At 36.7% G+C, this 26,180-nt stretch overlaps 1 protein-coding gene across 2 annotated transcripts; it reads right to left on the bottom strand.

Moving 5' to 3' along the window:
* Positions 1 to 1,511: 1,511 nt before the first annotated feature.
* inpp5b (inositol polyphosphate-5-phosphatase B) lies at positions 1,512 to 25,322 on the bottom strand. Of its 2 annotated transcripts, XM_062991393.1 has the most exons (18): positions 25,264 to 25,322; positions 22,985 to 23,066; positions 16,023 to 16,196; positions 15,072 to 15,173; positions 14,765 to 14,879; positions 13,507 to 13,623; positions 11,711 to 11,898; positions 11,515 to 11,626; positions 10,418 to 10,527; positions 10,175 to 10,310; positions 9,973 to 10,083; positions 9,678 to 9,843; positions 8,127 to 8,362; positions 7,540 to 7,650; positions 5,662 to 5,746; positions 5,455 to 5,582; positions 4,009 to 4,120; positions 1,512 to 2,443 (listed from the first exon to the last, which is right to left on the bottom strand). In XM_062991393.1, the coding sequence occupies exons 1-18, from the start codon at positions 25,286 to 25,288 to the stop codon at positions 2,346 to 2,348; spliced, it is 2,208 nt and encodes a 735-aa protein (XP_062847463.1). In that variant the 5' UTR covers positions 25,289 to 25,322; the 3' UTR covers positions 1,512 to 2,345. The 2 variants fall into 2 exon arrangements, with proteins under 2 accessions (XP_062847463.1, XP_062847464.1); XM_062991394.1 differs by lacking the exons at positions 1,512 to 2,443; positions 4,009 to 4,120; positions 5,455 to 5,582; positions 5,662 to 5,746 and adding an exon at positions 7,188 to 7,425.
* Between the last annotated feature and the right edge of the window lie 858 nt (positions 25,323 to 26,180).

Here is a 26,180-nt window from a genome sequence, read left to right as displayed (position 1 = left end):
CAAAAAAGCACAGTCTTCAGTCTTTACAAGCAAAGAGGGGTCATGGCTCACAACTGTTTAAAACCTCTTAAGAGAATTCAGTTTAAAAATAATATTTTTCAATGCAAGAAAGCAACTAATTCAGGCCTTTCACCATCTACGTTACATAAAATGTTTAAAAAAATTCAGGAAATCTGGAAAAATCTCAAACTGCTACTGAATGTGCATCACCTTCAGGGCATTGCATGTAAACATAATGCTACTGTGATAATTTAGCCACATGGGCTCAGGAGTGCTTCAGAAAACTGTTGTCACTTAACACAGTAGACCTCTGCATTAAGAAATGTAACCTGAAACTATTACACAAAGAGCTAAACATGCCTCCAACACAATTTTACTGTGTTGCAGGAATCAAATTCTAAATGTGTTTATATTTACAAAATACAATAAAGTTTATCAGTAAAAACATTAGAAATCTTTCTACTTTTATCAGATTAATAAATATTCAAGAAAAAAAAAAATCTTAAATTCCTCCTCTGTTTATTGCATTTTACAAAATGTCCCAACTTTTTAAACAGAGTACAAATAGGGTCTGTACTTTTTAGCTCAATCTTTATTATTGTATAAACAAAGGTTAGGTACAACAGATAAAATATCAGTATTGTTTAAAGTGAACTAAGAGCAAAACAGCATGTCATGATTCTGTAATTTAATATTTTAATAAAAAAGAATGTGCTTTGTATATACAAACATCAAAAATACAAATACATGTGTTCTTTACAAAACTGCTATTTTAAATATAGAGAAAAGTTATTAATCACTCTGCCTTGCAAAAAATGCACAGACATTTTTGGGTCAAGGCCCTTTGGGGAAAGGGCACCCCTCTAATAATAGTTTATAAAAATATATAAAGTAGCACATCTTTTAATTATTTACATATTTATTTATGCAGATGTTTAATACTCAAAAGACTCAAACTTAAAAAGTAATGTATTAAATTAGAAAAAAAAAGTCTTGCAAAAAAAAGGGTGCTTATCTAGTCTTAGGGTCTATCTGTGCATGTGCCTGCTATACTCTCATGAATCTAAAGTAAGAGTTGCTCATACGGTTGCTCTATTCTGATACACTGTTAACTCAAGAAATACAATATTGCATAACTACAATTTGTAGTGGATATACCTTTTTCTATTATACATGAGCTTATTTTACACAATGCTTCAACTGTTTATGTACAAATAGTTGTCAAGTTTAAGTGTGTGTTGAGCAAACAAAGCCAAGATAAAGAGATAGTCACCTTGAAGTACTACTCCTAGATGATCTTGGACCTCAGTGACTAAGAAGCACTTCTAGTTGCACAATTACTGACTGTAGTCCATCTGTTTCTCTGCATGCTTTGTTTGCCAGGACTGGACATGAATCTCCCAGGACCACCACAGAGCAGGTATTATTTAGGTGGTGGATCATTCTCAGCACTGCAGTGACACTGACATGGTGGTGTGTTAGTGTGTGTTGTGCTGGTATGAGTGGATCAGACACAGCAGCGCTGATGGAGTTTTTAAACACCTCACTGTCACTGCTGGACTGAGAATAGTCCACCAACCAAAAAATATCCAGCCAACAGCGCCCTGTGGGCAGCGTCCTGTGACTACTGATGAAGGTCTAGAAGATGACCAACTCAAACATCAGCAAAAGATGAGCGATCGTCTCTGACTTTACAACTACAAGGTGGACCAACTGGGTAGGAATGTTTAATAGAGTGGACAGTGAGTGGACACGGTATTTAAAAACTCCAGCAGCGCTGCTGTGTCTGATCCACTCATACCAGCACAACACACACTAACACACCACCACCATGTAATTGTCACTGCAGTGATGAGAATGATCCAGCACCTATATGATACCTGCTCTGTGGTGGTCCTGACCATTGAAGAACGGCATGAAAGGGGGCTAACAAAGCATGCAGAAAAACAGATGGACTACAGTCAGTAATTGTAGAACTACAAAATGCTTCAATATGGTAAGTGGAGCTGATAACATGGACAGTGAGTGTAGAAACAAATAAGTGGTTTTAATGTTATTGCTGATCAGTGTATTAAAGAAAAAGTTAAATTGTGCCTGTTCTACCTGTTAATGTTTTAGCATCAGTGCAACTTAAGAACAAAAACTGATTGGCTGATTGATAGATAAGTGTATAATGTGCAAATCTGATTCCCCTCAACTTTTTTAAAATTTAATAATGCTGGTTAGTATTATTCTAAAATACACTGAATCAAAATTCCTACAGTGTAACACGAACATGTTACAACTACAACTTCCAATAATATGCAGAACAGTAAGCTGATAGTTCTAATACATCACTGGAATTCTTAAACCAAAAAATGCTGGAAAAACTCCTTTGCTTTCCTTTTCTCTGAATGGTCCTGTTTTGTGGGGGGCCGAATCATTAAGGCAGAAAATGTTGTGGCTGTGAAAAAGAAAGAAATGACACACTTATTGTTTATCTAAAAATATTTTGCATTTGTGTATTCATTATGTGAGAATGACTTAAAACTATGAATAATAAACCAAAACAAAACCCAGAAGATTGACTTTCATCAAAAGCATTAAACAAGCTTCATATGAATATTCAGAATGTTTTATGTAATGTTTAATAAACTAAACACTACTAAGAAATCAGTAAAATGGTGTACACTTCAGTGTTGGATTGTGGACATTTAATAATACCTGCAGATCCCACTTAAGTATTGATAATGTGCAAAAATCTTTACACACATAAGCCACAGTTAAATCTACATAAAAATATGCATAAGTATGTCAGTACAGGTTTACTCAGAAAATTGTGTAAGCTGAGTAACAGTGTCTTAACGTTCTTTAATACTAACTATTACGTGAAAACAATACATATGCCATGGGTTGTGTACTGACTTTATTTATTTATTTATTAGGGTAATAACATCATGTTTTACACTTTGGTTACATTCATGACTGGACAGGTAGTTACTAGTTACACAAGATTCATCAGCTGAAGTCTTTTAATGTCAAACACAGTCATGGACAATTTTCTATCTCCAATTCACCTCACTTGCATGTCTTTGGACTGTGGGAGGAAACTGGAGCTCCTGGAAAAAACCCTTGCAGACACGGGAAAAACATGCAAACTTCACACAGAAAGCACCAGGTCCACCTGGGAATCGAACCCAGGACCTTCTTGCTGTGAGGCAACAGTGCTACCCACTGAGCCATAGTGCTGCCCCTGTGTACTGATTTGACAGCAGTACACAAAGCAGGAGACTAGGCCAGTAACACTGCAGAACTCGAGAATGTAAACCCTCTGCAGTAGTGAGCTGGATTTTTGGACACTATAAAGTCTTGCAGAAATATGATTCTACTTCTGCTTTCCTTCACGTGCCCACAAAATACTAAAGTGAAAAATGTTCAGGAAAAAGAGAACTAAAAGTACAGCTGAACAGTAATGGCTAAATATTTTTTTTCTTAATAAAATCACAGTTATTATAATCAGCCAATCTAGTAACAATCTTTTTTTTCTTATCATGCTAGATATTTCTGTTTCAATTGTCATTTGTCTTTTTAATTACTGTGCATCAAATCAGCCACTGTAACACTGTAAAATACCAGCAGTGCATAGAACGTAATGTTAAGGACTACTCTATCATTAAGAAAAAAATTACTTTATTTCATTTGCAATCTTCAGACAGCCAGATTACAACGCTGAAGACAGTTGGCTTTTAACTTCGCTGTAATTTAGGCAACTTAAACTCTCCTTCTTCTAATAATATGAATGGCATAAATAATATAAGGCCTATTATTCTTATTACAATAACTAAAGGAATATCTCAAATTTTAATATACTTACAAAATAATTTTAAATAAATAATAATTACAAACAAATCTGCCAACACAGTATGTATAGGAATTGTTAGCCATTACTGTAATTTAGTCCTTATTTTTACCCAACTGACAAACAAAATTAAGTGTACAGTCCTAAGTAGAAGAGTCACCTTTACTTACCTAAAATGTTGACATCAACGTGATTGTGTGCAGAGTTCTTCAACAACTCACGGAGAAATGCTGTTAAGTAGTTAAAAACATTTTTATGGCACTGAGGTAGCATGGAAATAATCTGAAAAAGAAAGACACAAAAATAAAATGTAAAAATGATGTAGGGATGTAAAGTTTCTTTTAACCAATAAATAAAGATCATTACTTAATGAGTAACTGATAACGAACAAGCTTATAGCATCCAATCAAAATATGAAACAATCACAGTTTCATAACAAGTTTGTATATTTCATTTAATGAAAAACATCGTAACGGAGTGAACACGACAGTAATGTAGAACAGTAAGATAAACTCCGACCTGCAAGCAGCCCATAGCGGAACCCTTTTTCGCACCTCTCTATCAGCTAATCAGGGTCCTTACACAGTGTTTGAAGACCCCACCCACATAGTCCGGTCATACCGCCCTAGAAGAAAAGTGTCTGCTGCAGGCACTGCCAATTATGCCTGCTAGATGGCGCCCAGCCGAACAGTAGCAACGCCGAGTTTCGAACAGCTGGTGTGTAAGCGGAATATCCCGCTCCGCTACCTGGGCGCAGTAAAGCTATTTCTGATAACATTAGAGTAGGTCTTATAAAATAAGCAATGTTATAACTTCATCTATGAGAACTTCTACCTTTGCTTATAAAATGCTAATTTTCCCCACCAGACATAATGATATAATGGTACTCACTGCCTAGGCTACAAGAGCAGTTGTAGCCTAGTGGTTAAGGTACTGGACTAGTAATTAACAGGTCACTGGTTCAAGCCCCACTGTTGGGACCTTGAGTAAGACCCTTAACTCTCAATTGCTTCGACAGTATAATGTCACAGTCTCTTTGGATAAAAGTGTCTGCTAAATGCTGAAAATGTCAGAGAGTCCTAGAAAGAGTCCTACAACTAGAGAATGTTCTTTATAACACAAGTATGATATTTATGTAGTTTACAACATTTGTCAGCTCTTGCACGGAATAGTGTTTCTGTACAAACTTGACTACTTGACTTTGTTGGTGGTTTCTACAGTTTCTAAGTTTCTACAGAAGTTTCTTCAGATGAGTAATTTGTATTTTTAACAGGGCTGCCTAAAATCAGTTTACCTGTGTTAATTAGTTCAATTACTAAATGTGATTAAATGTGTTAAATTAATTAAGGTAAGCAAGTGGGCAATTGCCTTTTTTACAAGGGTAATGTGCATGTCGGGAATAAAATTATGTTCAAAATAATAATAATAATAAAAATTATGTTTATATTCAGTGTGTATTATAAATTGTTAAATAATAATGATAAATTATCTGAAATCATGCATTGTGACCAATTTGCTATAACAAAGTAAATCAGAAATCAGCTGCAATATTTTACTAGGTTAATTAGAAAGTGAAAATGAGAAACCCCTTACATGTAACTTTAAAAGCCACAAACCTGTTTACACTGGCTGCTGTTTGAACAACAGTCCAGACATTGCTGGTACAAATAGAATGGGACCACTGGTTGAGGAAGAGCATCCAGAAACAGCAGCAGAGCTTCACCCACTGAGTGATTGCTTCCAGCTAGTAGTCAACATAGTCAAGGATGTAGACAGCTGTTATACAGAATTTAATAATGAGCACAGACAGTGTAAAAGGATACGGAGGGAGTCGAGCGTGCCTGTGTCTAAGCAATCGCGAATCTCCTCAAATTCACTGCGTAGGCCTGGCTGCTGAAAGAGATCTTCCTGCAATACAAATGAGTTAAAATAAGGCACACTACAACATCCACAAGCTGATCTAATTAATGATAAGTGATTAATAAATGTTTAGTAAAAATGAATACATCATAATTTATTTGTTTTGTTCAGCTTTGTTCATCCTTTACACAATGGTTCTTATTTCAAATTGACTAACACAAAAAAAATATTTCTCAGTTTTGTTTTCCTTTAAACAAATGTGTGGCTTTATCTTGGTATGACATAAACTTCTGTTTACAACAAATTACTAGCCTTTAAAGTCATAGTGCACTGAACATGACAACTGAACATGTAAATGTGGTAGCTGCATTAATAACCCAACCAGAGAACACAGTCGTACACTGATAGGATTTGCATGTGTTAACCACATAAGCCAAATGATTTTAAACAAAATATAACATTTGACCACTTGAGGGCACCACATTGATAACAGAATCCCCTCTATATCTCTGTGGTCTGTAACAGAGAAGACTTGAGGGAAAACCATCAGGTCTACATTAGGTAACCCAAGGTAAGGTAAACTGGAGAGCTATCTAGAATGTTTCCCACAGACTTTATTTAGTAATGACATGCTAAATAACTACCATTTAGCTAGAACACAACACTTACACTGATCAGCCATAACCTTAAAACCACCTCCTTGTTTCTTCACTCACTGTCCATTTTATCAGCTCCACCTTCCATATAGAAGCACTTTGAAGTTTTTAAATACTGTGTCCACTCACTGTCCACTCTATTAGACACTCCTACCTAGTTGGTCCACTTTGTAGATGTAAAGTCAGAGACGATCGCACATCTATTGCTGCTGTTTGAGTTGGTCATCTTCTAGACCTATATCGTTGGTCACAGGACGCTTCCCACAGGGTGCTGTTGGCTGGATATATTTTTGGTTGGTGGACTCAGTCCGGCAGTGACAGTGAGGTGTTTAAAAACTCCATCAGCATTGCTGTGTCTGATCCACTCATACCAACACAACACACACTAACACACCACCACCATGTCAGTGTCACTGCAGTGCTGAGAATCATCCACCACCTAAATAATACCTGCTCTGTAGTGGTCCTGGGAGAGTCCTGACCATTGAAGAACAGGGTGAAAGGGGGCTAACAAAGCATGCAGAGAAATAGATGGACTACAGTCAGTAATTGTAAAACTATAAAGGAATGGCTTTGGTGGTAAATGATGTTTTTCAAAAGCTTTAGCATTACACTATCTAAAACATCCAACTGTGATGATTTCCCTTTAAAGACTTTGACTTTACTAGATAAAAGCATTGTCTTGTACCAGTTATCCTTAAGAGTACCACTATTTTAGTGTAAGTAAAAAAAAAAAACATTTGATAGTCTACATGGATTTGACCCCAAAGTGTAACAAGCAACTCAAAAATGACTTCAACAGAAATAGATTTGGTCATTTTGATTTTCCCCATTGTATTTCCATTAGATTTTCCTCAACCGCTTTATCCTGGTCACAAGGCAGGAATACCCTGGATAGGGTGCTAATCCATCACAAGGCTTCAGCCACATTCCCTCAGACACAGTCAATCATATCTATGTAGACGTCTGGCCAGCAGATAGCACCGCTGAGATCTTAGTGGTGGTGGGCTAGCGTAGTAGAACGCTGCCTCACTTGAGGCCTTTAAGATTTGTTCATTCTTGGTTTTTGGCCTATGGGATGAACAGACCTTCATATAAAAAGCCCCGTTAACCCCACAAAAACAGAGAGAGAGACAGGAAGAAAGACAGAGAAAGAGAGAGAGAGAATATCACAAGTGTCCAGACCTGTTTGCTGGCATTACGGTAAAGATGATCCACCATCATCCATATTTCCTTTGGGATATCTAACATCTTCTCAGCTTCTGGACTGTTTAGCTCACTGGGTGGTGATGAGTTCTTTTTATTTAGGAAAAAAAGAGAAAATATACATTACACACACACACACACACCCACCCACACCCACACAATAACATAGGAGGGATTTAACAACACTTCTGTTGTGGTGGTACTAGATAGTACTTTCACATGACTAAGTTGTAAATAATAAAATAAAATGATAAATCACATGACCTTAATGACCATTACACATCTTTTAATACAGTTGTGATTATGCCTTTTTGTTGTAAACATGGCTTGGACAAAATTACTGGTATCCTTTGAATGTTGTTAAACAGTACTTGCAAACAAATGCTTGATTGTAGCCATTGTGCCACAGAATATTAAATTTAGGGTACCAACATTTTCCATGCAATTTCTGTTCTGTTTTATACTTAAAATACTATGTTCAGCAAAAATAAAAATAAATTAAATTAACATTTACCAATAGATAAGAAAGACAGACAGTCAGGTAGGATGTGATTTTTGTCACTCACCAGTTTGTAAACTGTCTCTCGGGGCATCTCCTGGATGGGTTCTCTCAGCTGGCAGAGCGTGTAAATGGATGAGCCAAAGCAGCTAGGCAAGTATGTGCCAGAGACAGAGATAAAGTAATCTTTTCCTCTTTCCAGATGCAGCACAAGAATGTCTTCAAGCTCTTGCTGGCCAGAGTTTAACTCAGGAGCCGTAAAACGATTCACAAACACCTCCAGGTCGATGTCCGTACTTGCTCCTACAATAGATAATAGAATAGAAAGAATAGATAATAGCAGTAGGAATTTTTTCCCTTTATCTACTAATCCAGTCATTTCCAAATCCCGATGGTGTATCCGCTGCCACTTGCAGAACCCCCAATTTGATCAAGCAGAGCCGGTGCAATCTGCTGCCTCTTCTTAATGCTTGACATTGTTGGGTTCTGACACAGAGCTGTATCGAGCTTTAACCAGTCTGGAATATCACATCCGACTTTCCCTCCCTTGATGCCTGGCCAGATCGTGGCTCTGCTGAGATTCAAACTGCTGGGTTTGAACACTCCCCAATGATGTGCTGGTGCGTTAGTACGCAGCGTCTCCAAGACATTATTCAGTAAAATTATTTACTAAAAATGTTGACTATAACTAATATTAATATTACATATACTGTACATTTAAAGCACAAATTAAGTATGTTTAAGACATATAAAATCTCTAATGATGTTAGAGGATTCTCATACAAAGAGAAATAGAAAATGTTCCAGGAAATATTTATTTTAAAAAACCCAAATCTACAATAATTCATAAATCAAATAAATCAGATAAAATTATTAGACAGAATATATGCTTCCAGATCGGCTTTAACATTTTGGAAATGTTCCTTTCCTGTTCCAGAATGACTGTGCCCCTGGGCACAAAGGAAGGTCTATTAAAAAGAGGTTTGACTGAGAGGAACTTCACTAATCTGAACTGAGCCCCGAATTCAACTTCATAGAACATCCTTGGGAAGAACTGAAATTATTTAAAGCCACTTTTTAAAGATCAGTTTCTGATCTTACAAATGCTCTTTTATTTAATGGGCACAAGTTACCCCCAGACAAGACTCTTTTCATAAAAAGACAAAAACTTTTAGAGAGATGAAAGCAGTTAGAGCAGAAAACAGAGACCCAATTTTATGGGTCTGTTTAAAAACCTAGTGAGCTGTCTTGCTCTCTTACTGTCTACATAGGCAGCTGCCCAAGTAGAGAGGATTCTAATAAGTCATCGACTTGTAAGGCAGGTTATTTGGACGCACTACTTACACAGCGATTCTATCGGTTTTCGCTTACTAAGCTAAGACAGTTAGCATAATGCCATTCAAACAAATGCTCATAGGATGACATAAAATGCTGTCTATGTAGAGAGCTCACTAGGTTTTCGAACACACCCCATATTAATGTCCATGATTTTAGAAAAGGATGTCCAGCAATCCTGACAATATGATCAGGTGTCCACACACTTTTGGCTGTTTATTGTACCACAGTGTAAATCACTATAAATATAAATAACACTTCTGTGATTAAGATGTGTACTTACCTTGCGCCACAAAGCCCTTGGGTGGGTTGGCTGTGAGCCAGGGCTTGCAGTAGGCAGGCTCATCCAGCTTCTGAATAAACTCAAATTGGCATGGCACTTGTCCATCGTTGTGCAGGGTCAGAGTCAGTGCTTGGTGTTGCATGAACTTGACGTCCTTAAAGTTGAACTAAATGACCAGGAAAAAGAGTAAATACAGACATGAACCTTAATGTAAGTAAACACGCTATTCTGCATACAACTGTCATAATTACAAAAAAACTATTCCATTACATTAATATTCCCTGTGTACTCTCACCTCTATCTGAGATAAAGACACTGATGGAATGCACTCATTTTCTAACTTGTCCAAAGTCCGTACTATATCCTCAAATGTCCTTTTATAGATCTCCTCATTCACCACTTTGATCTGGAAAAAAAGAGTAGGTGAATTCATATGGATGTACAAGTAGGTGATGGTATTTAAAAAAATAAGGCTAAAACATGGCTGACTCTCTCACCCCTATCTCCAGCATAGAGCTGACAGGTTTGTGATCACTGGTTTTTATCTTCATATGACTTTGATAATGTAGCTGGGTTATATTCTTTCCTCTCCACAATATACGATCACACCAGGCTGGGACTCGACACTTCTCACTGTGCATGTTTGCATAGACAGACAGAGACAAAAGCATAAATACCTTCAGTTAAATCTGCTCTGCATGTTAAATGTTATAAAAAGAACTAGAATATGATAAGCGTACCTGGTGTCCCATTCGTCTGAGCCAGTGTCATACTTGTAAGTTGGTTGGAAATCAATATCTCCCTCCACAAAACCCACAAATACAGCTTCCTCATCCATTTGCCTCTTTAGCTAAAACACACACACACATACACACAAACTTTATATTATCTGGAAAAACATCACAGGTTGCAGGTTTTATTTTTATTTTTTAAACTTCTTCATTCTGTTAAGGTCACAGAGCCTGCATTAATGTCTGTAAAAAAAAGTGGACTCCTCTGACCACAACACAAACTTGTCACTGTCTTTTGGTTCATATGTGTTAAGCTAGGACCCAGAGGTTGTGTTTCTGCACAGAATTGATGTTTGGCTTTCTCTTTAAATAACAGATTTTCAGTTTGCATTCCTTGATGCAGAGGTGGACTGTATGTGTCAACGGTTTTCCGAAATACTCCTGAGACCGTTTGGCACAAACTAGTGAGTAATGACCCATCATTACTTGCACTGACTGAGCTTTTGGCGGATCCTCCTCTTTAACCCACTTATGCTTTTCTTACCTGTTACCAGTTCACCTGCTTATTGTTAGTTTCACTATTATTTGACCGCTGTCACACACTGCAGTCTGCATGTGTCCTAAAGTCAAAAATGAATACTTGTTTAATGCCACTGCAAAGACCTAATTCTACACTAAACAGCCAAAAGGATGTGGACATGTGACCATAAGCTTGTTGGACATCCCATTCCAAAACCATATGCATTAACTTGAAGTTGGTCCACCCCCTTGAGGCCTACTCCTAATGCTTTTCACAAGATTTTGGGGAAATTTGTAAAAATTAGCCAAAAGATCATGTGAGAGGTCTGGCGTTGTTACATGGTACATAGCATGACTTCATATACGCCATACAGCTCTGTGGAGGAACCCACCAATGGCAGGTCTCCTACAGTCTGCAGCTCTCCTTGGCCTAAACAAATGTGGTGCATGCAGCAGTGTAAATAGAATGAAGAGAATGTGTGAAAAAGAGTTAAAATAAATAAATAAAATGTTTGAAAATAAGCCTTTTTAAGGACCAGCTTTTTCAACGTATTCTACTATTAGAGAAATTTACAGTGAAGACCTACCTGGTCGAAGTTGTGAAGTGTCTCAAACTCTTTTTTTATTATTAGGTCCTTCACATGGTTAGCCTCTAGGTCACTTATTCGATAATTTAAATCACCAAGCCACAGGACGACGCTGCAGACAGAACAATAATGTTACAGATAGCCAACATTTAAGTAGTCAGCTAAGGGGAAAAACAGGGCTGAAATTAAACATTACCCGTGCTTCATGATGGTAAAAGGCGGAAGCGTAGGATCAAGCTGTCGGAAGAGCAACCTGCTGCAGATGTCCTTGTAGTCTTGATTGCGTCTCTCATACTCCTCTACATGAGCTGCTAGATGGGAGTTCACTACACAGATATCTGAATTGTGGAACTTGAAACGGATTGCTACGGCACCTTTATTACCCTAGAAAGAAGAATTAGAAGTTCTTATGACTGTAATACCACAGAATTGCACACCAATTTGCTACAATAATTAATTTAATAGTAGTATGTTTAGTAATGATGTAGTAAATATGAAAGGTAAGAATTTGGTTGCGAAAAACCAAACAAATTTTTTTACAAATAAACAAATTATTAATGTGTGTCTTTAGACTAACTGCAATTACCCAGCAGACCCAATTCACACAGCCACAGAGCAACATACACAAGGCAAGGCATAAAATAAGATGAAATAACACAGCATTAGAACTACCATCTAATGTGAAGAGAAATGGGTGTTCTACTATTGTTCAAATGTGAACGTCTTCTCAAAATTATGATCCGCATTTTGGTTGGTTGGTTGGGTTTTATCGCCATTATAAGCTCTGTATTTAGAGCCATCTCTATGGTGTGCCATTTGTATGTTTTAAATAGGGCTGTCAAACGATTAAATTTTTTAATCGCGATTAATCTCAGAATTGCATATAGTTAATCGCGATTAATCGCATTAAAAAAAATCTGTGTAAATGTTATAGAAAACAAGGATTTTTAAGTGAAATGTTACAATTAAAATGGTGAACACATTTTATGCTAAATGTACTGATGTTAAAAACTGCTGGGACAAGAGAAAACTGTAAGGGAGTTTATTCACTCACATACTAGGCAGTAAATGTCAGATTGTAGGTTAGAATTTCTCCATCAGCAAACATTGTAGATCAGCGGTGCTTTAGGTGGGATAAGGCGTAGTTATTGTATCAGACTTGTCTGTGGTTGTATCGTGACGATGGTTTGATGGACGTTTCTACACGAAGTGAGTGTGTTTTGACCCTTTGGGGCTTCCATAGTTCATGAACTAACGTGCTCGACTCAGCTTTCCGGTATTCGGTACAGAAGAAGAAGTTAATTAAGTGTAATAAAGTGTTCTGCTCCCGACAACTTGTGAATATAGCGTGTATTTATTTCTTTATTATGCAAGTGCATCACTACCACGATCGGTTACATTATGTTAACAAACCGCAAATGAAAAACGGTGGCAAGTCCGACATTAAAACGTTTGTTCTACCAGTCAAGTGTCAACATGAACTAGAATTTGCGTTAATGGCACTAATTTTTTTAATCGCATTAAATTGAGGTCGCGTTAATGCGTTATTATCGCGTTAACTTTGACAGCCCTAGTTTTAAAACATTCTTATTAAAAAAAAGGTGTTAAAACCATGAAAGGAGTTTTAGGATACAGAGATATATAGTTGTTTACATGTGCATCAAAACTGTAGAGGTTAAAATTACAACAAATGTTTCAATTTTATGCTTTTCAGAAATTTTAAAATCTTATAATAAGCAGTTTTCCTAAAAATGTAATTTATGTCCGATCCCATCAGGTACAGATTTCTGTCCTGGGTACAAACTTCCGCATTTTGGTAAACAGTGCCAGCCAACAATAGCACAGAAACAGGACACAGAATCTGACTTTATTTGATGTTTTGCCAATTAAACACTCTAAATAAAACAACATCAAAGTTAGATTTAAGTCATCCCTAAATACCTAAACTGTGACACTAGTACATTGACAAGCATAAATACTGTGTAGCCTTACCATTCTCCCCATGATGCCTGTGCCCACAGTTTCAGCCTCCACCTCAGAAATGTACTCTGCATGCTCCGTCTTCACATAGAAGAGCAGCATGATCCCCACCAGTCGCACCACCTTTACCTACAACACAAAGCAGAAAATTACACTGTTACAAACAGTACCAATGTGTTTACCATTATTAATGTGTAACACAACTCGTCCTATGGTGCCACCCAGTGGTCAATCTAAGTACAACAGATTTTATTTATTTATTTTTTTCAAGTTTATTGAACAAGTATACTGTACTACATAAAATTGCATATCACAGCCAAAATATAAAATACAGAAAGCAATTCAGATAATAAATAATTAAAACTTATAACTCAGTTATAAAAAAATAAAAAAATAAAATAGCTAAAGGAATTCATAAATATAAAAATTAAAATTTTTATAAACATTGAGAGAAAAGTTTTTAAGCAGTATTAATGTTCTTTTTGCCTTCACATTTTTACAGTTCTACTGTATTAACATAGGACGTAAAGCATGCCTCAAAAATGTTAAGATTTGGTCTATTATTCATGAATTTACAACAATGAATGTGATATTTGGATAATATGACAATATAAATAAAGCTTGACAATATAAATCCCATCTGAATTTAATATATCACTTTTAAATATCTCAAAGAGAATAAATAAATTAGGGTTAATTTTCCTGTAAATAAAATTATTAAGTCAATCCAAAAGACTAAACAAAAACCTGTAACAAATATATAATTCATTTCTTGTTGGTTTTCACATATTTGCTAACTTTAGATAAATTGATGATTAGATAAATTTATTTATTTATTGTTTAACACCATGTTTACACATGGGTCATTTTCATGGCAAGATAGGTACCTAGATTATGTTCAGGTTATTTATTCATGTTCTTTGTCTAGTGTTCTTTCTGTGTTTAGTTCTAGATGTGTATTATCAGTTTTGTAATTTTCAAAAAATTGATCAGAGTCTCTGCTTTGGTTTTGTTAAAAAAATGTCAACCATTGTATTTGGTATTGCAAGTCTTTGACATCCTATGTTATATTTTGTGCACTTTGTTAATAAATGTTATTTGTGTATTACAGTGGTCTCAGATTAGATCAATTATAGTTATTTACATATTATTTCATCTAGCTTACGAATTGGTCTTATTTGATTTGTCCAAAGGTCGGCAAAACCACAGCAGTCATTACATTTTCTTTGCAGATGAAGTTGAAAGTATTTTTAAGGAAGGAAGTCCTTACTAAGGCATACTTGGCATCTGGGTGAAGGCCTTCAGAAACTGCCTTCATCCACTCAGGTTCCCTGGGTGTGTCGTTGAAGAAGAACGCCTCCTTACTCAAGTCTAGCTCCTGAAACCTAAAAAAAACAACAACAAACAAACAATGTAAACAGTTCCCCTTGTGGAAAAAGGTCTATGTTGGTTTAAGTGGACAAACCCCAGTTTCTTATTTAGAGTTAGTTCCTTTGTTTAAACTTTTTAACAGTGTGTACATACTGTACATAGATACTGTATATAGAAGTGATGGATGGCAGTATTTTGAGTCCTACCCTATACAGTAGATATCAGGAGGCTGAGGAGAGAAGGCCAGCCATGGGCGTAAGCATTCCTTTGGTGACTGCCCATTTACATTGTATGTTCCCAGGAAAAAGCTGAAGAAATAGAAAAGGCGAGCATTTAAATATTGTACAACTGTATTACACTATAAGCATTTTAAAGTTTTAAACAAACACACATCTGAAAAAGTATGAAAAAACACTAAGTTAAAAATAAGCAAACAGAATAATGTTCCATAGTTTGATGGCTCTCTGGAAACATATCACCATCTTAAAGAGTCACATTAACAACATTCTTATTTCTCTTGTAGCAATTAGGTTGACCTATGTAAAATAGCTAAGATATATACACTGATGAGCCAACCTGCCTAATATGCTGTCAAAATAGCTCAGAGATGCTGATACATGGATTCCCGAAAAACTCTGACGGAGTTCTGTGGTATCTGGCACCAGAATGTAACCTGCAGGTCCTTCAACTTCTGTATGTTGTGAGTTGGATTATCGTACAGTGTATCTTGGTGCCATCCCTTCTGTGGCTAAAAGATCGGAGAAAACAGGATTCACCATGCCAGGCGAGCTTATTTCATTGCGCTGATGCCTGCATGGCCATTGTAGATGCTTTTGATGTTGGACAGAAGTTAGCATGGGCACTCATAACACAGAAAGGACCCAGACCACTCCACCTGGAAATCGAACCCAGGACCTTCTTGCTGTGACGCAACAGTACTACCCACCAAACCACCGTGCCGCCCCCTTGCCATGCACATTTTTAGTGCTGGTCCTAATGTTATGGCTGATCTGGGCATTTTAAGTAATCTTACTGTTTCAATGTAATGGAGGATAAGAAGTCCAAATCACAAATAATTATAAAAAAGGAAATAAAAAAGAAAACAGAAGTCACAGCCAAGTATTCTATGTAACCACTAATACAGATTAACACCTTACGTGAAGTTCTCTATGTATGTGTAGGCTTCCTCATTCTTGAGGAGTTCACACTTGATGAGGTTGTCTCGTAGGCCGAACTGAGGCATGGCGAGCATCTGGGCTTTGTTGGATACAGTGTATTGAGCTGAGCGAACCTGCTCATCCCTCCTCTCACCTTTCACTTTGTCCTGGCTACTGCAAAGTTCAAAACATGCTTCCATTAGGAGGACACAAATAGATACAAGCTTCTAAAACTAAAATGTAAATCTGTGTGTGTTTATTTGCCCTAATGCAACTTACAGGTAAAACAGAACACAGTCCACGCATGTAGCTGGATAACAGCTGTAGTGTTTAAATCCAGTCCAACCAGAGCCCAGCACAGTGAGTATCTTGCTTAATAACCTTTCATTATTTATTTACTCGCCTACATGTAACTAAAAGCTACACAGGTGTCACTGTTCACAATCAAGTAAGCTTTGAATCTCAGTGGGTTTCGAGGCTGACGTGGACACCTTTCACTTTGTCCTGGCTACTGCAAAGTTCACAATATGCCTCCACTAATAGGATACACAAATAGATACAAGCTTCTAAAACTAAAATGTAAATCTGTGTGTGTTTATTTGCCCTAATGCAACTTACAGATAAAACAGAACACAGTCCACGCATGTAGCTGGATAAGAGCATACATGTAATTAAAAGCTGCCGCAACACATGTGTCGCTGTTCACAATCAAGTGAGCTTTGAATCTCAGTGGGTTTCGAGGCTGACAAATGAGAAAGAAGCCCCTGCTCTAAAGGCTTAATGTTTGTTGCCAATCACATGGATTAAGAAAAAGCTTTCTGGACCAGAATTGTTGGGTCAGATTAAATAAAGACTGACAGATTTGGCCATAATAACCAAAGTTAAGCGGGAAGGGTAAATGTAAGGCATAGTGGATAGTGGTAAATGACTATCCAGAGCCAAGATCAGGCAGCAGCAGACAAACAGGCTAAACCGACTGTCTGCGAGTCGGCATCAGACGTCACCTGAAATCCTTAGGTCCCAAACCATTGAGACTGTGTCTGTTTACCGTGGCAGTTGTAAGCAAAAACATTATCAAAAAGTATGTCATAATAACTTAATTAAAATTAATCTAAATGAGCAGCATACAAACAATAGTAAAGTTAAACTAAAGTTAGGACTAATAAACATTAGATCACTTGCGTGTAAAACTGTAATTGTAAATGAGATTATCACAGATAACTGTCTTAGTGCACTTTGTTTAACCGAGACCTGGGCTAGACCGGGTGAGTATCTAGGTTTAAATGAAGCATCTCCTCTGGGATACAGTTATGAACATAAGCCACGTCTTAGTGGTCGTGGAGGAGGAGTGGCCACAATTTATGATAAAGACATACAGGGGTTGGACAAAATAACTGAAACACCTGTCATTTTAGTGTGGGAGGTTTCATGGCTAAATTGGACCAGTCTGGTGGCCAATCTTCATTAATTGCACATTGCACCAGTAAGAGCAGAGTGTGAAGGTTCAATTAGCAGGGTAAGAGCACAGTTTTGCTCAAAATATTGCAATGCACACAACATTATGGGTGACATACCAGAGTTCAAAAGAGGACAAATTGTTGGTGCACGTCTTGCTGGAGCATCTATGACCAAGACAGCAAGTCTTTGTGATGTATCAAGAGCCACGGTATCCAGGGTAATGTCAGCATACCACCAAGAAGGACAAACCACATCCAACAGGATTAACTGTGGACGCAAGAGGAAGCTGTCTGAAAGGGATGTTCGGGTGCTAACCCGGATTGTATCCAAAAAACATAAAACCACGGCTGCCCAAATCACGGCAGAATTAAATGTGCACCTCAACTCTCCTGTTTCCACCAGAACTGTCCGTCGGGAGCTCCACAGGGTCGATATACACGGCCGGGCTGCTATAGCCAAACCTTTGGTCACTCGTGCCAATGCCAAACGTCGGTTTCAATGGTGCAAGGAGCGCAAATCTTGGGCTGTGGACAATGTGAAACATGTATTGTTCTCTGATGAGTCCACCTTTACTGTTTTCCCCACATCCGGGAGAGTTACGGTGTGGAGAAGCCCCAAAGAAGCGTACCACCCAGACTGTTGCATGCCCAGAGTGAAGCATGGGGGTGGATCAGTGATGGTTTGGGCTGCCATATCATGGCATTCCCTTGGCCCAATACTTGTGCTAGATGGGCGCGTCACTGCCAAGGACTACCGAACCATTCTGGAGGACCATGTGCATCCAATGGCGGTGCCGTGTATCAGGATGACAATGCACCAATACACACAGCAAGACTGGTGAAAGATTGGTTTGATGAACATGAAAGTGAAGTTGAACATCTCCCATGGCCTGCACAGTCACCAGATCTAAATATTATTGAGCCACTTTGGGGTGTTTTGGAGAAGCGAGTCAGAAAACGTTTTCCTCCACCAGCATCACGTAGTGACCTGGCCACTATCCTGCAAGAAGAATGGCTTAAAATCCCTCTGACCACTGTGCAGGACTTGTATATGTCATTTCCAAGACGAATTGACGCTGTATTGGCCGCAAAAGGAGGCCCTACACCATACTAATAAATTATTGTGGTCTAAAACCAGGTGTTTCAGTTATTTTGTCCAACCCCTGTAGGTCTTACTGTAAAATCAACTCGTATAACTAACTCATTTGAAATTCTTATAGCCGACATAGTCAATAAATCTTCATTTGATAAAACTAGTATGTTTAAACTGGTTACTATTTATCGACCCCCTGGTCCTTGTTCAGAATTTTCTTACGAATTTGCAGATTTTCTTTCTAAATTAGTCTTATCAACTGAAAACATCAGCCAAACGGTTTAATCTTGGATGCAACTGAGTGTGCCAAGTCAAAACGTTTATAACGAATAAATAGAATTGCCCTTTAAAGTTCACAACCCAGTCTAGATTATGTGAGCTGTACCACAAAGTCAATCCTGTACCAGAAAACCAAAAAACTGTGTTAAACTGTGTGGTGTAAGCCTCATTTAAGATAAGATAAGATAAGATAAGATAAGATAACACTTTATTGATCCCGAAGGAAATTGCAGTAGAGATTTGTGCTTGCTATTAATTGTGTGGAGCAATACATCAACAAAAATGCACCAGCTTATGAGTAACGAAGTTTATACAGCTTGAGCCATAGAGGGATTATGAGATTCTGAAGGTTAAGTAATGTCCACTAGGCATTTGCTGCAGATTACTGTAGCATAGTTGCATGTTACAAATTCAAAAGCAGATGTTTGTGGACAAGTCAAGTTTCACAGATATCAACCCTGGTCTTGGCCTGAGATAAACTTCCCTTCCATCAACAGCAATATCAGTATAATGAATAAAGATTATGGCTGATCTTGGTCAGATCTTTTTCAAAAAACTGTGCACACGAACAGTACAACTGACACAACTTTACATTTAATAAACAAGCTTACTAAGTTTACAATTGTGAGTGAAAGGATACACAGCACCACAAAGGCCTGACACCTTTCCAAAGGCTTTCAGTGATGGCAAATTACTGATACTTCAAAGTGAACTTAACATGAATTATTGGACAGATATATTTCAGCACTAAAACTTCAAGGCCAGCCATATCATTATGACCTTTTTCCTACTGTGACTATTTGCAAACGCTTTACAAATGCACACTACAGAGTTAGGGATGGGCGATATGATGACGTCTTATCTTGGTATGCTAAGGGTGGAGTAGTATAATGTTCCCTGTAGTAATAGGTACCAGTGGGTGGGGAACCTGCCCATCATTTTCAGCTAACAACCAAAGAGAGTCAAAGCATTCTCTGGTGAATTTGATAACCCCTGGGCACACAGTTTTTTTTTAATTAATAAAAAAAATACAGTTCCACCAAAATTATGTAAACCTGCATGTTGCAGCCTACAGTTTCAAACTGGCATTATTTTATTACAATATAAAGTGAACTCTTACATTATGCTGATTCTTTAAAAAGTCGGATATCCCATAAAAAAGGGATTATGGTGATGTGTATCAAACTAAATGAAAATATATAGCAAGAAGTGTCATTAAACAATAAAAAATACTGATATATACAAGCCATTTGATAGCATTATTTTACATAATTGTATTTCATTACACTTCATGACACTGTAATTCAAATGTAAATCATTTTAACATATTATTGCTATATACACATTAGCTGGTCTGTCTTGTGCGTGTCTTGCATTCTTATCTCCCATGTAGTGCTCTTGTTTGCAAATTTAGTCCCTTGTCTTCAGACCCTTATTTAAACAGATCAGCTTTTTATAGTTTACTTGAAAGGATAAGATCTCCTAAGAAAGTTGAGAACAAGACCTTTCCAACGCTATGTGATGTTTGAGATGCATCATACGCAGAGGCAAACATTTTTATATGTATTCTGTATAAAATTTGTGATACCAAATTCAATACTTTAATCCCCTAGATTTTTTGTGTTTTGACCTATACATTCATTAAATGAAGACCCAGTAAAGACAATTTCAATGATATACACCGAACAGCCATACCATTCAAACAACCTCCTTGTTTCTACACTCACTGTCCATTTTATCAGCTCCACTTACCACATAGAAGCACTTTGTAGTTCTACAATTACTGACTGTAGTCCATCTGTTTCTCTACATACTTTTTTAGCCTCCATTCATGCTGTTCTTCAATGGTCAGGACTCTCCCAGGACCACCAAAAAGTAGGTATTATTTGGGTGGTGGATGATTCTCAGCACTGCAGTGACACTGACATGGTGGTGGTGTGTTAGTGTGTGTTGTGTTGGTATGAGTGGATCAGACACAGCAATGCTGGTGGAGTTTTTAAACACCTCACTGTCACTGCTGGACTGAGAATAGTGCACCAACCAAAAATATATCCAGCCAACAGCGCCCCGTGGGCAGCGTCCTGTGACCACTGATGAAGGTCTAGAAGATGACCAACTCAAACAGCAGCAATAGATGACTGATCGTCTCTGACTTTACATCTACAAGGTGGACCAACTAGGTAGGAGTGTCTAATAGAGTGGACAGTGAGTGGACACAGTATTTAAAAACTCCAGCAGCGCTGCTGTGTCTGATCCACTCATACCAGCACAACACACACACACACCACCACCATGTCAGTGTCACTGCAGTGCTGAGAATGATCCACCTCCTAAATAATACCTGCTCTGTGGGGGTCCTGACCATTAAAGAACAAGGTGAAAGCAGGCTAAAAAGTATGTAGAGAAACAGATGGACTACAGTCAGTAATTGTATAACTACAAAGTGCTTCTTCTAGAAACCAGGAGGTGGTTTTAATGTTATGGCTGATTGGTGTAACTTTCCTAATAATTTGGCAAGCTAAATGTCCATCTTTTGTTTTTACTGCAGCTGCTTGCCTATACGGGTCACTGTGCTAAATCAGGTTAACATTTACATTTGCCATAGTGTGTTTAAAGTCTATTATCTGGTGTTAGACAAGATTTGTAACATAATTCTTGCCCACCTGATCCACAAGTTCCCACTAATTTCATGCTTGCCTTGAAAAAACAAATCCAACTTTTTGTAATTTAGGCACATCACTTTAATTTAATGTGTAGTTCATATATCTTTTAATTTTTGCTGACTTGAATGAATCCTAATGAAAGTGATTATTAAAATTCTATCTCTACAACATCATTCTTAGATAAACTTAAATTTGCATAAGAAAATATGCACTTAGGCTGTTTTTTGTCCCATTAAGGGCTCTGTGTAAGATATTTTTATAGATTGTTTCTAAATGGGGAGAGAGAAAGACAAAAAATGAAGTGGGCTGGAAAATGAAAGCCACTGGCAGCAGGATAAAAAAAAAATGCTTGACATGTCATCCAATGTTACTACTTCCCTCTATTACTTCTCTATTTAGGTGACTAAGTTTAGCCTGTCAGATCACAGTCCAGTTTCACATTTGCCTATACAAACAAAGTCAAATTTTTTAACAAAGCAGTCATGAATAAAGTAATAAATCCAGAAATAGCACATTATATTGATGTTATTATGGCTAAGGGTGTTATGTAAAAACCTTCACGGCTTTTACATGCTATCATGGTAGCCCACAAACTCTTATGGTTTATTCTAATTAAAACTTTACTTTAAAAATGACTATAGAAACAAACTAAACATTCATTATTGCTCTCCAAATATTTGAATGTAATATAAATATCACCTGCAATAAACAATCTGTCCATATAGTTTATTATTATTATTACGTATGTCAGCATGTCTTCTTTATTCCTTTTCCTGATTTTTGCCTCTCTGAACCATTTGTCCACTTAAAACTGAGATCCATAGTCTCCATGTGTAATAGGCTGCAACAGGTTAACCTGGACCTAGAGCTGTTGTTTAACTTGTTTAGCTTTCGTTATCTTATCTTATCTTAAATGTCTATTATCTGTTTTTACTAATAAAGAAATCAAAAAGTTTAAACCATGTTAAAATGAACAAATCTACATAATTAAAAGGCAGCTTTACAAGCATCTGAATAGTAGAAGACACGTGCATATTATAGCTAAAAATATATAAGCATCATCTTTTTACAGATGTCTTAAGGATTCCCATATGTAATTAATAAAGAGCTGGTCTGTAGACAACCAACATTATACAACAAGTTACAAACACAAAATCAAGTTTTTATGAACTCTAACTTGGAGTTGCAGGTAGTGTTAGCAGGAAAGTGAATTTAGTATATGTATATATCGTACAAGGTTATAATCTTACAGATATTTCAGTAATGACTGATAGGACCTCATTATACTTGGAAAACAAATGACCAAAAAATGTGAGATTAGGTTTAGTTTAGTTTTAGGCGGCTGTCCAAATAGTACCTATGTGTGGAAACAAGCTCAAAATGTGCTGAGAAAATGTAAATACTAATATGATATTAAGCAATCATAAAACATGTCTAATTTACCAAAAATATTTATTTAAATCCACTTACATCTCATTAAGACTGTCTCCTCTGGACTTCTCTGTGCTCGAATTTTTGGGTTTGTCTTCTTTGTCAGCTGTGTGGGATCTCTCTGTAAAAAGAAGAGAAGATTACACATCAGACACCCAATAATTACTGTGATGCTCATCAGCAGTTGCAACTGGGCAAGCATAATTATCCAAAATGCTACCCACACACACACACACACAACAGGCAATGATTTACTGCATAAAATACCTTCTAATGCAAAATTTTCCTGATGTTAAGCATGTTTTTGGTTACTCAGCTCAACTTTGTATAGTTCTAGTTTCACCATCTTTACTACCTTTACTTTTATGAAATGTGAAAAGACCCAAAACAAAAACCTTTCAACAACAACAACAAAAAAACCCCAGAATGGCAATAAAACATGCTGCCAATGCTTTACAATCAATCAAGGGAAATGATTTCACACAAAAAAATCTACTTTGAATAACTTTGAGGACTTTAAAAAGGCCAAACAGTAGTGAGAGCTTCCTTTTAGAGGGTCCAGCTACAAAGGAAATGGAAACTTTACACTGCCCAACAAAATGAACCCTCCCAGGAAAACATGGGAGTGCAAGAGTGACCTACATCATGAGGCATTTATTGACACAGTGAACACACAGTTTACTAATTTAAGTATTTTTAATTAAATTAAATGGGTTTAAATCATTTACATGCGTTTACTAAACATATGACAACCCCGTGTAAGTCAATTTATGATTTCTCTTTTTTTTTACATGGCAACATCTAAAAAGTCGCACAATTTTAATCATTTCAAAACCCTGTAAGGCAATTTTAGTACAATCCAGCTGGTAATTATACATTTTATATTATTCATAATTGCCTCTTCAACATTCTCCCAAGCTTAATTCCTAATCTACTAATTACTGTAATATGTAATATATGATTTTAGGAATGTTTCTTTAGATTAAGTCTAAATCATTTTTATTTACAAAAGTTTATTTAAAAAAAATTCTAGCCAGGGTTGCAGTGGTCCAGAACCCACCAAAAACACTGGACATGAAGCAGTAATACACAAAAAACAGACTGCTAGTCTCTTATACTTAAGGTCACATTAGAGTAGCCATGTACACTGTCTGCATGTTGGGAGGATTTCAGAGTAACAGAGAAAACATTAAACACTTCACAGACAGCAAGAATCAAACATGTGAGACACTTATTTTATCAGCTGTGCCCATTGTGTAACCCTTTTCCAATCACTTTAAAACACTGTGTTTACTTTTTTTTTTAGCTTTAAGTTTGAGGCTGGGGCATTTACCATTCAGTGTAGCAAACATTGTAAAAGACGAACAACATCAAGAAGAAAAAATATTCATTTGTAGTGTCTAAGTAAATGTTTCAGGAGCAACATTATGTTGCAAAATAGTATTTTATTTTATGATAACAGAATCCAGGGCATGTTCTCAAGAATAGCATTCAAATTATTCCCTGTTAAATTTTTCCAAGCTTACAGCCTTAATGTTTTATAATAGTATTGTATTCATTCATTTACATTTTATAAAGAAATGATAAGATCTAGAATAAACAGTAAGACATGTACCATATAACAGAAATGCAAAACTCTAACAAATTAACCGGTATAAAATAACAACTTAGATACAGATAGTCACTATCTTAAAGGCCTAAACCAACAATAACTAAAACTTGATTACAGAATAAATGGATTATATTGACAGTGTAAGCAATAATAAACCAAGTATTTGCCAATACATGAAAACGTAAAACTAAAATCTAATATTTAAAGCATTTACCTACAAATAAATAACTGCAACTGCAATTTTAAGACAATAAGTTAAGAAGCATTATATATAATATTTTTAAAGGAATTTACAGTTATAAAATATTAATATTTTGCACATTTGTTGTAATGAGAATTAAATGTAAATGTCGAATACAAGTCATGTTTAAACTTCAAACTCCTGTACGTCACTAATAAATGAACGGTTGTTAAAATGCACAATTCTTATTATTTAACAATTACATATAAAACTCGTTTTTAGTAATTTGGCAACATGTGTATAAAAGAACGCCGGTTATCAATTCAACACATGAAACCAAATCATTGCTCAGTACAAATATAAGACGTCAGGAAAGTTAGCCAACAAGCTAGCGACCTGAAAACATCCGTCACTTACACTTCTATACTATCTAAACAAAACTACACAACGGACTACTAAGTTATCTAATTAGTTTAATTAGTCTTAACAGGTTTTTATTACATAAGGTTGCGCCATTTTCCTCACCAGCATTTGTGCCAACACCAGACATTTCCTTCCTTTCCCACTGGCATTCTGTAGGCAAAAAAATGCTAACACAACACTACCTGTCTCATCCATTCAACTCACAGCATGCCATCTACTGACAGAACTGCGCTGTGTTCAAATTAGTGTCGCGCTCCCTACCCCGAACACACTACACAAAGTGATTTAAAGTGCTCTAGACACCGCTGACAATAACACAAAAGTACAACTATAAGTGACAAGGATTTTAAAAACGCACTTGATAAAATACCACGTTTTGAGATACGTTAATTAATCAGCAAACATCCCTAACAAGTGCACTACAGAGTACACAAAGTGTGATTTAGGACGCACATATTTAGCAAGGCATAAGCGAAACGCTCTCAGACGCAAGCAATCGATCAATAAGCTTTTAAACCCTAATGACAAAATATCTTAAGTGTCCTCTATAAGAGATTATAAACATCCTGTACACTGAATTACACAACCGTACGTCTGTGTTAATACTTGGACTACTTTCAATCACTTATTTGTTACGTTTTCATCAGTATAATAAAAAATTTAGACTACTGACTGACTGAAAACACCCACACAGTGCTGTGAAAGATTTGCCCACTTCCCAATTTCTTCTGTGTGCATAATTGTCACACTTGTATCTGTTTCAGATCAGTAAACTACATTTAATATTACCACCAAACATTAATCCACCAAAGGCTTAGTCTTTACATTTACAAACAAGGATGAGTTATGGTTCACCACTTTGTGCCAGTTCAAAGACAATGTTTCTCAGCACAATACTGCAAAGGATTCAGGTCTACATCTACAGTTCATAATATCATAAAACAATTCAGGGAGTCATAGGTGCATAAAGACCAAGGGCAGAAACTGCTGCTGAATGTGCGTGACCATTGAGGCTGTCA

This window comes from Trichomycterus rosablanca, chromosome 3 (assembly GCF_030014385.1).
Source record: "Trichomycterus rosablanca isolate fTriRos1 chromosome 3, fTriRos1.hap1, whole genome shotgun sequence".
Classification (NCBI taxonomy): domain Eukaryota; kingdom Metazoa; phylum Chordata; class Actinopteri; order Siluriformes; family Trichomycteridae; genus Trichomycterus; species Trichomycterus rosablanca.
Note: the sequence above shows the minus strand (reverse complement) of the source record. Positions and strands in the feature narration are given on the sequence as shown.

Coding starts and splice junctions, on each gene's coding strand:
- inpp5b (XM_062991393.1), bottom strand. CDS start 25,288: ATGTCTGGTGTTGGCACAAATGCTG. Junction 13,624..14,764: donor CAGATGCCAAGTATGCCTTA/GTAAGGACTTCC, acceptor TTTGTGTTGTAG/GTAAAGGTGGTGCGACTGGT. Junction 2,444..4,008: donor CGTTGATGTCAACATTTTAG/GTAAGTAAAGGT, acceptor TCTTTTTCACAG/CCACAACATTTTCTGCCTTA.